Source organism: Akebia trifoliata, chromosome 8 (genome assembly GCF_017979445.1).
Source record: "Akebia trifoliata isolate Shusen 1 chromosome 8, ASM1797944v1, whole genome shotgun sequence".
In the NCBI taxonomy this organism is placed as follows: domain Eukaryota; kingdom Viridiplantae; phylum Streptophyta; class Magnoliopsida; order Ranunculales; family Lardizabalaceae; genus Akebia; species Akebia trifoliata.
In genome coordinates, this window is record NC_141382.1 from 38,866,016 (window position 1) to 38,885,082 (window position 19,067).

Sequence of the window (19,067 nt, forward strand, 5' to 3'; positions counted from 1 at the left end):
GTTCCCATATGTGGGTTATGCTGCCAACGTAATTGCTTTTCTTAGGATGATTTGGCTATCATATGGACTTCATGCGATGTATTTGCCTGATTATGAGCTGTTTGGTGCTTCTAGGAATGGTAGTTCCTCATCGTGTGGCGTTCGCTGTGCACTGGAACATTAGCAACGGACCTAGTGTGGCACATCATCATGTAACCATGTGTTGCCTCGATACAGTAGGGCTATGGTCCAAGGACACTTTATGGGTGTAGAGGGCGATCAAGATAGCTTGCATTTGTGTGTGTCACCAAAAGCATCAGAGTACCTATTAGATAGATAACAAGTGTAGCCCTTAAGGCTTGCACGAGTCAATTTGTGAGTAGTCCGTTGCACGGTCCCTTAGTTGTCAAACCTACAGAACCATGACATGCACCATTGTAAATATCATGTTAGATGAGTATGACCCTTTGTGCTAGAGAATAAGATGAATGAGATACACTATTTTTTTGTTAGTGTATCTTATCACAAATGGAAGGTTGTGATTGAGGCTATTCTAGAATATTTATGTTAGGTAGTTTTCATATATTTTGGTTGATGTAATGACTATAAATACCCTATTGGGACTTTTATAATGAGTGCTGATATTCTAAGTAAAAAGTTTTCACTCGGTCGATACTCGAATGGCCTAGCACGGACACGAGACCCTATACCTATTATCTCGGGATACACAATTGCAAATACTCATAAAAGATCTGTAGTTGTATATCCAGAGGAAACAGATCTATGATATTCCAAGTGAAGACTTTCTAGTTAGAAAATCATTATTCTTTTGTAATATTCATCTAAGAATTCTCAATAGGGTATTTATAGACATTATATCAATAAAATATATGAAAGTTAATAAATATAAATATTCTAGAATGTCCTGATTGATACATTCTAAATATCAATATATATTCTAGAATATCCTCTGTGACAACCTTCCACTTGTAATGAGATACACTAATAATGACAAAGTATATCTCATGCATCTTATTCTCTAACACTTTGTACTTGCACATTGACCATCACAAGTTGACTTGAAGTTGAAAATTTTAAATTACTAATTTAATTTAATTTATATAATTAAGATAATTTATGAGAATAGGAAAAATCGGAACCTGAGTCCATTATAGTATCACGCTAACACGATTTGAGCTCCATATATGCAACAAGAGAACGGGGAAGCAGGGTTGTAACGAAATCATGCCACATCCCAAAAACTTGCCACATTTGACCCATGAATTTGTGGCCTATATAAAAAATTAGCTTGATTGGTGATTCTTAACCATGAATTTTGATCAAGATGGAATTTAATTAAGTTAAAGAAGAAATGCTCGAGAAGGTAAGTATTATCCATATCTTGTGTATGTAATATGTCTTTTTTTTTTTTAAAAGAAAAATACAACAACAAACCCTAATCCCAAATATTTGGAATGGGACAAACGAATCATAAGCCTTTTTGTTATTTAGAGAGAATTCAGATAACTTATTTTTGTGAGATTAAATGAAAGAAAAGGCCCAATGGTGATATCTATCTCCTAATGCATCTATTGCTCACCTTTGAGTCAGACAAGAGATATGACCGTTAACCAATTGTCTCTGACAATTTTGCTATTGGATTCTTTTGGGTTGGACAACGAAGTGAAATAATGACGAGAGAAGAGACTTATAGAATACGTAAGGAATCAAATTCCCTTTATAGAGAAAGGAAAGATAAAAGAAAGAAACCGATTGCCTAGCTTCTTAGGTTACCCATATATATAAGAAATTTAGAATGTGAGAATTGATCTTGAAAATTAGTTGATGAATTTTTTAATACTTTTTAGAGAGCAAATTGAAACAAACACATCTAAATAGCCTTCACTAAAATACTTTCAAACACTACAAAATAACATTGAATTAGAGAAGTGACTTGCTAAACTATAAATTTAAGAAACACTATGGAGGTTGTTAAACAACCAACTATACCGATCGATTAACTGGGATATAACACACCCGAGAATGGAGGAAATATACACTAAACACTCCTCACCCATAAGGGTGGAAAGATTTGAACTTATGACCTATACAAACCTAGATCTCTGATATCATGTTAACCAACCAATTACTCCAAAAGACCAATCTATTAGAAAAAGAGAGAATTACGAATATAAGAGAGTCACGGGACGTAACTGGAGTATAGCACACCTGAGAGTAGAGGAAAATATACACTCGACAGAGATAGAAATACAAAAGTTTGCCAATGTTGACATTATAAATGTGGAGGATTTTTCTTTTAGCAATGACACCTTGAAATCTCCAATGCTTTGCATTGGATCTTAATCATCTTATTCACCATTAGGTACCAATGTGGTATCTACTAAACAACCTTCAATGCTTGAATTAGATATTTCAGTGAAATCAATAGAATCGGCTCCCCCAAATTTAAAACCTATCATCTATTTATAAGTCAAACCTTAATTAATCCCGACTTGATAGTTTCTTCCATTTAGGAAACGTCCATGACCTATGATTTTACGAGGCCATGATTATTCGTTTATGAGATTCTTAACAATGAGTGTGTGCCTGGTTCATCCTCCCAACGTTAGAGAACATATTTCGTCTGAGTTATCTTGAGTTTTTCAACATGAATTTTCTCTTATGGTCTAAAATGTAAAAATATCATTATCACCTTGGAATGACTTTTTTGTAAATAATTAACATTTTTACAAAAGTTTAAAAGTGTAAGAATATCACTATTGCCATTATTTATAATTAGTAAACATGTTTTTAATGAGTTCAATAACTTGGTGTCGGCAAGATTTGAACCCATGTCTTTGGTAACATCACCCAAAGACTTTACCAACTAAGCTAATAACACCTACAATATTAAAATCGTCATTGTTCAATGATATATATATATTTAAATAATTTGTTAACATTATATAATATTTATAAAAGTATGTAAGATAAATAAAAATAAGTATCTTAATTTTTTCAACACCAACAGACAAAATAATGAGTACTTATCCCAAGGGTATTCATGTAGAAACAAAACCCTGAATTATGCTAATGGGAGCGTAAAATCCCTTCATTCAAATGTTGGGAGTTCAAAGATTGATCATTTTCAAAGTCATAGATCAAGCTTGAGAAAGAGAATTTTTTTAACAATTTTTTGTGTGTGTGTAAAATCTGACCTAATCATGATCATTACATGATTGATGTGTTAATTTATATTTTTCAACATGATCTCTCCACTATTGAAATATTACTACAAGGAATTGCAAGAACAACAGACTACAGAGAAGCGGATCCGCTCCAAAAGAACAACGGACTATAGAAGGAGTGGATCCGCTCTTGATGCTAACATCCCTATAAAGTCTTGGACTTTACCAGATCCCAATAAATAAATGTTGAAAGAAAAGAAAAAGTAAACTAAAAAAGTGATTGTTCTTGGACTTCAATGGTACCAATCTACTTATTATACTTAATGGTATGTAAAAGTCTAAAATAGCCTCACTTTTAAATCATAAAGCAAATACATACATCTCTCTCTAATTCTAGATATCAATTTGCTAGTTAATCTGATTTTTTGTGAATATGAGCAAGGGACAAATTATGGCATTTTGATCAAATAAATGTTAATAAAGAAAGATTTGAAATAAAGAAAAAGAGAGAGAGAGTACTGCACAACAGCTAAAAGAAGAGAGGGAGAGATGAAAAAAAAGGCTCCTAATACTTCAATCCCCCTACAAAATTTCTCCCTCCAGTACAATAAGAAATATTAAAAAAAAAAAAAAAAAATGCCTCTTTCCCCTTCTTTATCTCCCCCTTTTCATTCATTTAAAAAGAAAAAAAAAAAATAGGCAAAAAAGAAAACACCTCCCAAGAAAGAGCTTTCCCTTCAAAACGCATCAAACCTTACACCTTCAATAATCTGCACAAAAACACAAAATTTCCAACCACAACATCAAAAATCTTGAGAGAGACAGAGAGAGACCCATTTCATGATAATTGAATTCTCAGGTACTTACCATCATGCTTCTTCATCACAGATCTTAGAAACATCAAACAAATAAGTACAAAAGCTACAGCTGCAACACCTCCCACAACTATAGCAACAGTTTTCCCTGCATTTGTCCCTGATCCTAACAATCAATCAAACACATTACACTCACAGATAAGGATAATTTCAATAATAGACACATAGAATGATTGACATTGAAACAAAAAAGAAAGTTGAAAGACGCATTGATCTAAATTAAAACAATATTCTGATAGAGACAGACCCACTAATAAACATGATAGAAGGGAAACAAACAACAAAACAAAATATAAAATATAAAATCTAATAAGAAAGATCAGCAGTCTCTCTCTTTCACACACATCTAAGTTGGACGAAATCAATATTGAAGTCTCCCTTTCACACACACACACTAGTTGGATAAAACCAATATTGAGGTCTCTCTTTCACACACACATCAATTGGAAAAAACCATTATTGAGAAAGAGATCCACTGATAGACATGTTCAGAGAGAAGGGAAACAAACACCAAGTAAAATAAAAATAAAACAATTCCAAATCAAAGAAGAAACTCTCTTTCTCTCTCATCTATATTGGATAAAACAAATATTGAAGTTGAAGGAGATGACCAACAACAACAACAATAATAATAATAATAAATCCAAATCAAAGAAGAACACACAAATCTAAATTGGATAAAACAAATATTGAAGGAAAGACCCAACAACAACAACAAATAATAATAATAATAATAGTAAATCAAAGAAGAATCCTTCTCTCTCTCTCTCACACACACCACACACAGAGATTACCTGAAGAAGATTTCTTGGAAACCCCATTAGGATAATAAGAGAAACTCATATAACACTTCTGCAAATAAACCTGTCCAGAGATTGAACTTCCACACTCAACCTGAGCTTTCTGCACTGCTGCCTTCACACAATCTCCACAATCCCCTGAACTCAAATCCCCCTCACATTGCCCCAACACATAAACCGATTCATAACTCGTTGCAGAGAACCCATTTCCATTACCCAACCCATTCTCCATCTGAGTAAATGCAGTGTCTCTCCTCTCCTCAAACCCATTCCCTGCTGCCTGTGATCCACTACATGTCTTGTAAAGCATCTGAAACCCAGAAACCTGAGGAAACCCAGCTACCTCATACACACTAAAACACCCATTAAGCTGAATTCTTCCAGCAATTGTGTTCCCACACAAACGATTCCTCATTTCAGATATTTTTCTAACACAATTGCTGCAATCTGTGTCGCTGAGATCTCCCCTGCATTGGTAGAGTCCAGAAATGGAAGTTTGGCCTCCACCTGAAGTGGTTTTGAAGAACTTGGATTTGGAAGATTGGGCAATTAGAGAATCAAAAAGAGATGCTAGGGTTTGTGAGTAAACCCCAGTTGGGTCTGAGAATGTTTGGTTTGCACATCCTTTGTAGACTAAATTGGTATCTGAAGCAGTTTTAGAAGATGGGAGGAACCCAACACAGCTTAGGAACACCAGAGTTAATGAAATTAGAGAAAAGGGTTTGTTGGATAAACCCATCTGAGGATGGTTTTGCTCAAATCATAGCTGGTTTGTGGAGGTTTTTTTTTTTGGGTTGGTAAAGATTGTTAAGATTGTTTGTTGATGGAGGGTTTTGTGATTGTGGGTATCTGAAAAGGGTTTTGTGTACTGTGGGTTATATTTTTCTTTCTTTTTGATGGCCTACTCTTTGTCTAACTTCTGAGATGCAGATATGAGCAAGGCGTTGAGGGTATCTTCTTCTCTATGTTGGTAGGTGTAAAATTAATAAATATAATAAAATAATATTTGGTGCAATTAATTTATAATATTATATAAGTTATAAAACCCTTTAATGAGGAATTTGGAGAATGAGAATACTAGGGTTTATATATTTTAATTAGATATATTCTCTAATTAAGTAAAGGGTGATTATATAAATGGAATGGAATGTTATGTGCAACAGATTAAACCTTGAGTTTAAACTTCCTAGGTAAAAATAGAAAAAAATTACCTCACCCCTTGATCCTTATCTCGAAGACGATCTTCGTCCTTCTCCTTCAAAAAGTCTCACATCTGGGAGGATTTTTCGATTAAGACCCTCCAATGTGTCGGAGCGGATTGATGAGTAGTCACTATCGACTCATTGTAGATGAAATTGTTTGATCACGCAAGATTTAAATAAATATCATAGTCTATTTCGTTAAAATTTGACTATTAGTTAAGTATTTTTCAGGCTCACATGTGCCTTCTCTATGGATGAATTCTTGTGTAGTAGTCCAATTAGGCTCAAACAAGTACAAGCACATAACTCATGCCTAAAGAAACTCATAGGAATCAACTGGAATGAAAAAGAACATCTTACTTGCAAATTATACAAAAATGATAAAATTAGAAATTTGGATTTTCAACAAACATTGACACAGGAGTTATTTTTATGTATTTTGGTTATATTAAATTGTATTTTATGGAAAGATGGTTTATAACAAGTTCAAATCCCACTACCCATAAAAAATCTTGGTGGCCACGCACTGTTCTATGTAGTGGGGTATAGCCTGAGTGCGGGGCGTAGGGATTAGTCTGGTACGTGCAAACTGGCCCGGATACCCTTCGTTATCAAAAAAAAAAAAAAACAAGTTTTGTATATTTTTGGTAGTTAGAAAAATTAAAGAGACTTTGTCCAATTTTTCATTTATGATTAGTGAATTTTGGAGCATGAGTTCTACTATAGGCAATGACTAGTATTTATGAATTTTATTACACTGATAGCCATGACTTTACTTATTTCTATACTCCTTATTATCTTAATGTTTCTGAACTTGACTAATTATATTTATTGTTATTATTATTATCATCATCATCTTTGTAGATTATGTATGGGTTCAACATTTTGGAGTTTCATTTTCATTTTTTTTTTTTTCCTTCGTTCATGTATTTGGACAAGTACAATTTAATATTTTTAGAAACTTTAATTTTCGCATTACTTAATATTATTTTATCTTTGGATTCCATTTATGTTGTTGATGGTTTTGTGACAACTAGCTTGTTATTGAAACATGTGAATAAAATAAAAAAATATAAATATAAAAATATAAAAGATTTTTTTTTTTAAATCATAAAGGTTCAAAAATATAAAGAATAATGATTTTTTGATGACCACCTCTGACATACACCCATTGATGTGGCATGTGTTAGAAACATAGATCTTTTTCATCGGGATACACTGCTACTAAATTTATAGGATGTGCACTTGTGTTTCCGAAGGAAAAAAGATCTGTGGTTCTAGCCCATCCTACGTCAGAGAACATAGTATGGCGTATGTTAGATGGGGTGTCAGAAAATCACGGCTCAAAAATAAAACATAAGTTTTTTTTGTCATAAATTGAATGTTGTTGATGGTCACTGTAAATCCTTTTTTTATTTTTCCTTCATTCAACTACTTTGTTTCATAGAATTGATCAAGATATATTTCTTTAGTACATGTATTGAGTGTGTACATTGACTCATTATTAGAATTTAAGAGGTGAAGCTGAAGGATGATGGTGCTTAGATTATGAATATTGGAGCTGAGTATATCATAGTTGTTTATAAATCATTATGCATGGATGATGTATTCATGTACATTAATTACCTACAACTGGTAAAATAGTAAATTTAGTATGACCAATCATATTAAAACAAAGTAACATGTAAAAAGTCGATATCAAAGAAAAAGAAGGGAATGACCACTTTGAAGATCTCCCAAATTCATTGTTAAACGAGATTCTATAGTTTAACTTTTTATATACATCAATTGAGTATTTTATTTCTTTCAACCACTTTTGCCATCTTAACTTCAAGAAGTTCTTTATCTCTTCATTCCTCTTTCTCAAAAAGAAATTAGAGTAAAGACATGTACCGAGATAAAAAAATGATCAATCCGTTGTTGGTTCAATAGAACAAAAATAAAAATATTGTGTGAATTTTCATTTTTGTTCACGAGGGTTTTGTCAAACAAGTTTTATGATTGTTTTCATGTCCTTTGTTGGATTTTTTATTGATAATTTCAAACCTTCAGAAATTTTAAACTTTTATGTATTCTTAAGAAAAATTATAGATGGACGAACTTGGGATCAGAAATACCTTGTGTTAGGCTACATATATGTACCACAATACCAGCCTTGTGGTCAAAGGTACTTGAAATTATGATGCTTATGTGGACATAGGGTTGGCAATGGATCAGTTTGATACCAGATTAGTATCATACCATTACTTATCCAAAATCTTTACCTTATGAACTGAATTCGATTGAATTGAGATTTTGCTCAATCCAAAACTTGTCCCATCCGACACCAATAACTTTTCTTTTTTATTTTTATGTATAAAGAAATTACATTTTGAGAAGAAAAAAGCTAGGGTTTGGGAGAAACCTACGGTTTGTATATATATGGGTCATGTTCAGCAACAAACATTTTGACAAACATTTTGGCAAAACATGGGTTAGAGGTTTTGGAATGGGTTGATTTTTGGTGAGAATGATCTCTATGGTGAGGAGATCATCCCCACCAAAAATCAGCCCATTCCAAAACTTCTAGCCCCAGTTTACAAGTTGAAAAATCGTGGACCGTCCACCTTTTGTAAAACATTTTTGATGGGGTTAGAAGTTTTGGAATGGGCTGATTTTTGGTGATGATGATCTCCTCACCAAAAATCAGCCCATTCCAAAACCTCTAACCTATGTTTTGAAAAATGTTTGTTACTGAACATTTCCCTATATATATATATATATATAGGTTTAACAATCAATGTCAGGGAGCCAACGCTTTATCCTATATGAATTAAAAATTTCAGGATGATATCTATGATGAGGAGATCATCCTCATAAAAAAAATCAGTCCAATTTGAGCCTTCTTATCCCATCAAAAGAGATTAGAATTGTACCGTTGATTTTTTACAGATAATTTGTAAACCAATTTTGATGGATTTAAAAGTTTTAGATTGTGTTGTTTTTTTGTGAGGATGATCTCCTCAACCTAGAAATCATCCTAGCAAAAAATCAGCTCAATTCGAAACTTTTAAGCCATATGAGACAAAAGTGGATCCCTAACATTGGCTGTCCAACGCCACTAATATATATCTTATACCATATAAAAAGTAAAAGTAGTGATGGGGTGACACAAAGGTGACAAAATGATGTGGTGTCGTGCACATTATTGTAAATGCTTTTCCACGAGATACGAGTAAAAAGCATTTATGGTTATGTGCACTCCACCACATCATTTTTGTCACCTTTGTGTCTCTGTTTGTGTCATTCCAACATTTTCCAAAGTGAAACCATGACCAGTTTTCATCTTATTTTTGTCTTTTAGTGATGCCACCTCAGCAATCTTAGACTAGACTTACTAAAGATAGTATACATTTCACCCTCACTGATGGTCCTTTGACTTAACTTGTTGCATCCAAAAATATGATCCAATGCTTCAAGGATGTAGATGATAAAATTCTATTAACTTTGAAAAAAAAAATCTCAAAAATGAATTATTTTTTCATAGTTAAATTTCAATTTTAAGTTTGGGAGTTATGTGAAAATTCGATAGCAGTCCATTTTCAAAACCTTGGATCGAGTAAATAGATTGTTTTTTGAATTTAATTTTTTTGGAAGGGTTTGAGTCTTTTCAAAGCAACTTATGAGGGCTGTGGTGTTGGATTGCTGAGGTTATAATCCATTTAAGCAAACGACCCTTAATAAGGTTCAATTCTTTACTAAGATAAAAAAAAAAAATTTCTCATCACCAAATCATCTCTGATTTATACCTTTTCTTTAAGAGCTCCATTTCTCCTCAACGTCTCTACTAACCTACCAACCCACTTAATCTTGTTAATTTCTCACATCTTGATAGTCTTGGAGATCCTCTACAATTTGTTGAATATGGTGGCTCATAAAACCCTACTTATATCATCATACTATGAAATCCTTTCATCTACACACTAAAAAGTCCATTCCTCCGCTCATTCTATTCTCTATTAATCTCAAATCCAAATTCTTATCTCTTTTGTTACTTAGATTAGAATAGATATATATACATAATACTAAACTTGAAGACATTCTCCATTGCTTTCGATTTCTATCAAGGTGTGGGCGTTCATTAATTCTTCTCTCTATCCATCGTCTTAGAGAGCAAGTTATTATTTTGTGCAATTTCTATCAACGTATTTCATATTTTGGAGTGCCTCATTTATGCTCCCAACTTGGCTATTGTTAATTGGGTTTTTTTTTTCTAATTTTTGCAATGTGGGTTTGAAGATGAACTACTTTCATTTATGCTTTAAACTTGGTTTTTAATTGGGTTTCTTTAATTTTTTCAACGTGACAAAACAGTCCAAATTAAAAGACAAAATTTGATTAAAGCTTCTTTAAACTTGGTTCCTGCCAAATGTGTTTCTACAATTGATTCTTTGCAATTTGGATTGTCAACTCTGATTTTTTTTTCCCAATCTTTATTTTTGGATTGTCAAACCTGAATTTTAGTTTTTTCCCTAACTTGTATTTGGTAAGTTGATCTTCAATATATATATATATATATTTACTTTAATTGATTTTCTCTAATTTGATTTAACAGATTTTGCTTGCATCTCTAGGAAACCGAAATCCAATTTGTAAGCCTTCTTGTCATTATTCTTTTCCTTTGTTAGAGTTTTTCATTTGCTGGCTGTGTTTGGGAAGTAAGGGGAAATTAATATATGTTTTTGATTGCTTTCGAAAATCACTTTGAGTATTTTGAGCTCTAATTATTTGGGAGATGGAATAGCATAGTGATTGATTAATAGTCTCGTAATACTATACACTCCACGAGGCTTCATAGTTAGACAAGAAAGTTTCACGACCTCACCTCTATGTAGCATTCAAAAACATGATCGGATTCCACATGCAAGTAAAGTAATAAATTTTAAGAACTTGAACCAAATATAAAGCATAAGGTAATCTTTTACCATTGGACTAATTTAAATTTTAAATTTAGGAGTTTTGTGACCGTCCATTTTTCAATAACCTTTGTACAAGTTTGAAATAAAAAATCTAATCTAGGCCATAAATTCTGGAGGATAGAAGTATTACTTCGTTATCACGATAGTCTAAATAGGCCAACAAGTCTTATAGTAATTAAAAGTGGGTGTGTTACTACATTAGCCACATCCTTGAAGCATTGGTCCGTGCCCATCTTTGTAAACTTTAATTCTTTTTTTTTTTTACTTTCTTCTTTTGTCCATATCCATAGCCAGCAAGTGAGGTTGTTAGCCAATGTTGTTCCATTATTGTCCTATTTGATCATTATTTCATTAATTACAATCTAATATATCAAATAAAATAAAAGGAGAAAGGAAAACCACATAATTTTATTATTCATAATTTTCTTTTTCATTTTTCTGTAAAAATTGGGACTGTATGGACATCACTCTTGTCATATGCAGTACCATTGTTCCCACATGTGTTCTACCTATTTTCACATGGTTCACTTAATACATAGGTGGGATTGTAAGGTCAGTAATGGTCAACAAAACTTAAAGAAATGGCTCATGTCCAGAATAACCAATGATGGAAAAAAGATAATATAGTAGCTAAAGTGTAGTTGTTTTACACTAAGAAATTAATATGATATCATGTCAGCTTCACACTCATCTGCACTAAATGATGTTTGAGAGGAATGTTCCATCTAAGTTGAAAGAAGGCTATTTTCTTACTTAGTTCCTACCACATGCTAGACTACTACACTTTGCTGTTTATTTTTATTTTTTTCCTAATTCAAAAGAGGAAACAGACCATCTTTGCCTTGCCACTTGGATGAATTATTGTTCCTGTCATCTTTCTAAACAATTTGATTTACATCTTTGCTCGGGATAAAAAGCTTTGTCCTGACCCATATATATATTATGAAAAGAAAAGTTTCTAAGCTCCAAGTTGATTAACAATTATTGAAATCTTTTGGTCTTGAGAGTCATATTGACAAAGTTAATTCATTTTATTATTGAAAATTGAATTGATTATGGTATAACATTTAAGGTACATGTTGATTGATTAGGGAGCCCATGCTTCTCTAGTGTGCTTATTCTACATTGAGCATTAAATGCTTATAATTTTTCTTTTTATGTTACTTAGTTTTGTTACTTCTCTATAGATATATTACTAAGTACCTAGAGCAAAAATGTTACAAGGATTTGCATAACAAAGACTTTGGTATGGTGAAAATGTGTTGATTATCCCTTGGTGAGGTTTATCCTTATTTAGAAGAATTCAAAGAAGCACTAGTTTATTAGGTGCACTCTTGATTATTTGTCAAATTTCATGTCACTTGCAACTACCCAACAATCTCGTGGAATCATCCGGGGCAAGGCCTTTCCAACTATTACAATCTTTGAAATTGACTAAGAGCATCAAATTTCAATACTTAGTTGATTTCTTACGTGATTTACGACAAAGGAAAGACAATCAAAGAAGGCAAAAGAAATGTTTTCTTGATAAAATCTAATTTTGATTATACGCTAAAACTTGCCTTCACCTCCTAACTACTAATTACTAACCACTAACCTATATGCTTATAAAAGTACTCTTTTTGAGATTCTTAGGGGCTGTTCGTTTGGAATAGAAAAGCCAGCTCAATTTACTTTTTTAGCTTTTAAGCCAAAAAAGCTTCGTAAACAATGTTCGTTTGAGCTCTTTTAGCTCCAATGAAAATCAATAAAAGTTATAAATCAGCTTTTATTCAGAGACGTTACGGAGAGGCTTCTTTCATTTGCTTCTGTACAAAGCCGAACACCGAAAACGGGCTATTGAATAATGACCAAAAAGCCCTTCATCTTTTTCTCTATTTCCAACGAAAAAACCGCCTGTTTCGTTATAGGCTTCGAACGACTGTAAACCCTCTCGTCACTCTCTACTCTCACTTTCGACTTCGTTCTTCTTAGATTTCTCTCGGCTCACACCTCCTCATCAACGCCGAACGACTGTAAACCCTCCTCGTCACTCTCTACTCTCACTCTCGGCTTCGTTCTTCTAAGATCTCTCTCGGCTCACACCTCCTCGTCAACGTTGAACGACTGTAAACACCTCCTCGTCACTCTCCACTCTCAATCTTGGCTCACACAAATCGATCTCTCAAGGGTAAACCCCTCGTCGTCACTCTCTACTCTCATTCTCGGCTTCCTTCTTCTTAGTTCAGTCTCGGCTCACACAAATCGATCTCTCTCGGCTCACACAAATCGATCGCTCAACACTCTCTACAGATCGCGAATCTTGGGTTTCCTCATCACTCACGAAGGTAAAATCTCTACTCTCTGCTCTCGATTTTGTTGCCGCAGTGTATACCCTTCTCTCACCCTCTCCACTCCAAATCTGAACAAAAAACTATGGGATCTCCTGCAACTAATTTATGGGTCTTGTTGGGGTTGGGTTTGATAGAAAAAATGAACAACTTGCAACTTGTATCCTTACATTTTCACGAATTTTATTTTATTTAATGTTTTCTGTCGAAAACTTGAATTGGTTTGTTATTGCGATTGAATCTAAAAGCATGGAAATCTCTTTTGATTCTATTGGATTTTCGTTGTGGGTGAATTTATTTATATTGTTTGCAGCTTTGGATGACAAGTTTTCTGATTTCTATGGGATTTCTAGTTGTTTTTGTGTTTATTTAAAATTATAATTGGATAGGTGTGGAATGGGTAAAAAAAACTGGAAATTGATGATTGTTATATGTTCAGGATTTGTGGTTGAGTTTCTTCATGATGTTTGAAGCTTTTGCTAATTTTCTGATTGAATTTGTTATTTTCTTCAATGATTTAGTTGAAAACTTGGATTGGATTGGTGTGGGATTGATAAAAAAGATAGGTTGTTCTACTATTTTTGGGTTGTTGAGTTCCTCGTTGAGATTTGAAGTTGGTTTTAAGTTATGATTTTTGCTATTCTTCTCCAAGTATATCTTTGGACAATCTGGAACTTATGGGGAGGTAGGTGATAGGGGTGCACATTGGATTGGATAAATTCGAGATCCGAACCAATCCGAAGCCTTTGGATTGGATTGGTTCGGATTAAACACACCCACGGTTTGGGTACGGATTGAAGAAAAAAAAATCCGATTAATTTGGTTCGGTTCCGGATTAGGATATAATAGAATGGATCTTTAATATATTTCTTATTTGTTTAGGAGAATAACATAAAATAGCTTAAATGCCATTATTTTAAACCTCAAGCCAAAACCCCTTTTTTTTCTTTGAGAATTTTTTTCATTTTCAACTTATTGAACTCATCCTCTATCTCATCTTCTATAAAATATACTATTTTCTACTTATTGAACCTCATCTACATCAAATTTCTTAAATGAAATATAGAATTTTTTTAATTTTTTTATTACCCCAATCCGAACCATGTGCACCCCTAGTAGGTGAACCAAATGTATTGAAAAGAAAATTCGTAGTGGTATGTGCAAAGCTTATGAACAAACTCCTTAAGAGTTTTAACCTAAGGTCCAACAAAGCAAAACAAGTTAAATCTGTGCACATGGGTTGTTCAATACTTATATAGAATTGGGTTCGGCTAAATAAGCTCCTAACACTTGCTAATAACTTTATTAGCTAAATTACATATATTTAGATAGAATTCCTCACATGACAATATCACTTTTTAAAGTAAAAACTGTCATTGTCTCCTAACACTAGGTCTCGACCCTTCTTACCATTTTTATTTTATTTTTGAAGTTGGGTTTGATTTTAATTGGATTTAAACTCACCCTTGTTGGAAAACATTTAAAACCATGCTTGCGTTATGCTCAAGTTGTCTAGTTGTCTCGATCTCGGAAGAAATTTAAAACCATGCTTGGGTTATGCTCAAGTTGTCTAGTTGTCTCAATCTCGGAAGAGATTTAAAACCATGCTTGGGTTACGCTCAAGGTAGAAATTGTACAACTGTTTCCTTTCCATCAAATTTGAAGTAAGGTGTAGGATAATGTGATTAATTTTATGGATCTACCACTTTGGGGATTCATCTCTTTCTTTTTATTATGAGGATGCAAGCTTACAATCTTAGCTAAGGTACAACTAAAAGCCTTCCTATAGTGTAATTTTAATGTTGATTCTACATTTCTTTTTAGATTCTCTCTTTTTGTTGATTTTTGTGATTTCAGGGTAAGTTTAGCAATTTTAACCACGCTTAAATTGTATTTTCCTTTATGTAAACAATACTCACCCAACCATATGTTCAGATTTATTTTTATTTTATTTAAACAGTCCTTTATGTAAACAATACTCACTTTTTACAATTTTTGAACTCAAAATACCAGTTTTTTAACTTTATATTGAAAGTACTAATAACCCTTCTTTTAACTTATATTCAAATTACATTTGTACACCTCCTATCTTTATTATATAAAAGAGTTGGGTATTGATAAATGTGAAGGGTAAGAATGATAAAAAGGTAGAAGAAAGGAAAACAACAGTTTTTGTATGAAAAATGTAGAATTGTTCATTTTTTAGACCATTTGGTTAAAAAGCTTATTTATGAATAATGCAATTTTTTGTTTAAACTCACCTCAAATGCGGAATTTATATAGATAAATGCAAATTTATATAGTTATTTGCTTTATGAATTGATGGATTAGATTTCTTGACATTTTTAAAGATAAATTTTTGACTTGTTCCGATTTATTGATTATTCCTTATCTATTATTTTTTTAAATGAATATTTAAATTGTCAGATGCCGAGACAAAAAGTAACAGAACCAAAAGAAACAGAGTCAAAAATTGATTCTGCAAGATGGACACCCTATCTTCATAAGATTTGGGTTGATATCTGCGTGGAATTAGTTAAGAAGGGAAAAAGATGTTGAATATTTGAAGCGGTAGATACCCGAGAATGAACAAAAAGAAAGTTTGACCGAGGCTTGTGTTGAACACAATGTCCTTAAGACAATTTTGTTCCCGCAACTTGGTGCACACGGATCAATGAACAATTGTCTCCCAGGATACAACGATCACACGTGTAGAGGCAGCACTACAATCTACACGTCTAGCGAACCGAACGCTACTGATTATACTCTCAAAGAATGCAGAAGGAAAACAGAATGCTTGCACGTTTAAACAGCAAAGAAGAGAAAATTTTTGAGTGAATAAAACTGAGGTCGAGATGACCTATTTATAGAAATTTAAGAGACAAGGTGTCTCTTAGGAAAAGGAATGTGCAAGTGTCTCTTAGAAAAGGACAGGTGCATGTGTGTCTCTTAAGAGATACCCAAAGAATCAAAGGAGGTGTCCTTACTGGCCGAACAGGCAGGCACCCATGGTGTTCTAATGGACGGTGAGGGGTGTGCCCCTTAAAATTAAATGGACGGTGAGGGGTGTGTGTGCCCCTTCAAAAGAAAACGGATTTTGAGCCCAGCCCAAGCCCAATACGAAATTTAGCAAAAGGGCCCGTCGCGCGCACCCACGTGAAGCCAAATTGACGGGATTTGCACCCCCCCTGCGCGCGCATCGTGTGCCCGCATACGCATTAAGGATATTTTGGACCAATGGATCAAATCCTTCTTGAGCCCATGGGCCCCTTGTGCGCGTGCGTGGGCTTATCAAGTCTCTCTCTCATATACACTTAAGTGATATAGAAGTTCTATATAAGAACTAGACAATTTTCTTATTCCTATCCGATGTGGGACTAAAGAGTTTCTCTTATAAACTCAATAATCTAATAAACCACATACAACAAACCATGGCTAATAGGGGTTCTTTGGAGCTGATTTGTCATTCACCCATAATGATGAATTTTTGACAACTTAAAACATGAAACTATTCTCTTCAATGAGATGAATAAGTTTCCAAGTGGTCCAACTACAAAAAAGTAATGGGACCCACTTGAATCGTAGCTCAAATATCCCTACTTGATCACAAAAATCTGGATAGAAATGCAGATTTTTCCAACAAAAGACCCGGTACTTCATTGAATGCATCGGGATATTCATCTCTAATGAAACAATTCCAGACAACGACGGGGCTCAATTACACTAAGAAGCAACATAAGAATCACTAGGATAAAAGTAAAGCTATGTGGGCTAGATGGATTAAGCTAAAAGCATGTAGTGGTGTGGGCTACGATGTTGCTAACAATAAGGTCTTAGCAAGCGATGATTGGTGGAACTCTTGGTTGGAGGTAATTTCCGATTAAATTACCAAATAGAAATGTCACGTTTACCTATTCAAACCTATTAAAGAAATTTATTTATTTTGTAGAAAAATAAAATTGATGCACAATGGCGTTATGAGGGACTAGAACATGTTGAAGAGTTGGACATACTATTTGGAGGGACCTATGCTACTGGAGAGTATGTCGTAAGCTCTTCTAATCCTGGTGTACGTCCATCTGCTGGGTCATCTAGAGTTGGAGAGTATGAGCTTCAAGATGATAATGATGACAATGATGGTGATGATGATGATCTTGCATCTGTTCAAGAAACGCAACCACCAGAGTCTCAACCATTAGGTCCTCAACCACCTGTTGATAGTTCTCCTAATATTGATGTTGATGGTGATGATATCCCTACATTTATTGCACCATCACACAAGAAATCTGGAGATTTTCAATCCCATTCCAAACGACAAAAAATGACGAATGCAACTATGTTGGGACAACAGATTGATCGTTTGATTGAAGCAGTTTCGTCGAGGACGAGCGGGAGTAGTGCACCACCTCCACCACCACCTACACAACCTGGTAGCATTAAGGAGTGTATTGATCTGTTAGATGCAACAACAGAAATCATCCCTAATAGTGATCGTTATCGGTTTGCACTAAAATTATTTAGTATGAAGAAGGAGTATATGCAAATTTGGTGCATTTTACGAACCGATGAACTCCGTATTGGGTGGTTGGATGGTGAGATGGAGGATGCTCGAATTAATCGTTCGAAGTAGTATTTGTATACTTTTTGATATGTATGTTTATTGCCATTTCATTGATGGTTATGACTATATCCCACCCCTATGATGGTATGCTATTGACAATGTCTGTTTATTTTTTTATGTTTTATGTGGATTGGGTGGTATGCCTATTATGTAGTGAATGTTAAACATGTTTTATTGTGTTATCTATGTTATTTGAGTGTTATGGCTTGAATTTATATAATTTGTAATTATGTATTTATACAGACTTATGGATTCCGACGATGATACTTCCACGCACGATGATATGTCCAGTAATGATGAAATTCATGATGTGAATACCATAGATGATGATCTATCGTTAGATATTTTGGTAACAGGTACTATTGTTGCAATACAACAATACGCTGACACCTTTATCTATAGAGAACCACATAGGAGTTCTGTTTATACTGGAGCAGATTATGTGCGTCATATCATTGATGAAGAGAGTAACATATGCAATGATTTATTTAGGATGGAACGACATGTTTTCCTAAATTTGTGTGATATATTAGAAGGAAGGGGTCTGTTAAAAGACGAAAAGAAGATCTCAGTCAAAGAACAAGTTGCAATGTTTGTTTATACCGTGAGTCACAATGAAAGGCATAGGGTACTGAGGGCCAGTTTTAGACATTCATTAGATACAATTAACAAATATTTTCACATAGTTCTACGAGGCTTAATTGAAATTTCAAATCTTTTGATCGTTCCTCCTAATCTCAACGAAGTCTCGATGCATATACGAACCAATGAAAGATATTGGCCATATTTCAAGGTATTTTTTTAATAATTTTCTTTTATTTACCATTATTTTTAATAACGTCAAATATCGTTATTTATATTTGAAATATGTAAATATAAGGACTGTGTTGGGGCGATTGATGGGACACACATTAGTGCACATATCCCGTTCGTGCATCAGAATAGATTTCGAGGACACAAAGGCATAACACAAAATGTTATGGCTACTTGTGCTTTTGATATGACATTTACACATGTCGTAACTGGATGGGAGGGATCAGCTAATGATTCTCGCGTGTTCCTCGACACTATTACGAAGTCATCATTACAATTTCCACATCCTCCTTCAGGTTAG

At 33.7% G+C, this 19,067-nt stretch overlaps 1 protein-coding gene across 2 annotated transcripts; it reads right to left on the minus strand.

Moving 5' to 3' along the window:
* Positions 1 to 3,602: 3,602 nt before the first annotated feature.
* Positions 3,603 to 5,833, minus strand: LOC147396750 (plasmodesmata-located protein 2-like). Of its 2 annotated transcripts, none has more exons than XM_086451854.1 (3): positions 4,837 to 5,833; positions 4,035 to 4,142; positions 3,603 to 3,937 (listed from the first exon to the last, which is right to left on the minus strand). In XM_086451854.1, the coding sequence occupies exons 1-3, from the start codon at positions 5,579 to 5,581 to the stop codon at positions 3,930 to 3,932; spliced, it is 861 nt and encodes a 286-aa protein (XP_086307980.1). In that variant the 5' UTR covers positions 5,582 to 5,833; the 3' UTR covers positions 3,603 to 3,929. The 2 variants fall into 2 exon arrangements, with proteins under 2 accessions (XP_086307980.1, XP_086307979.1); XM_086451853.1 differs by having other exon boundaries at positions 4,035 to 4,148; positions 4,837 to 5,827.
* Between the last annotated feature and the right edge of the window lie 13,234 nt (positions 5,834 to 19,067).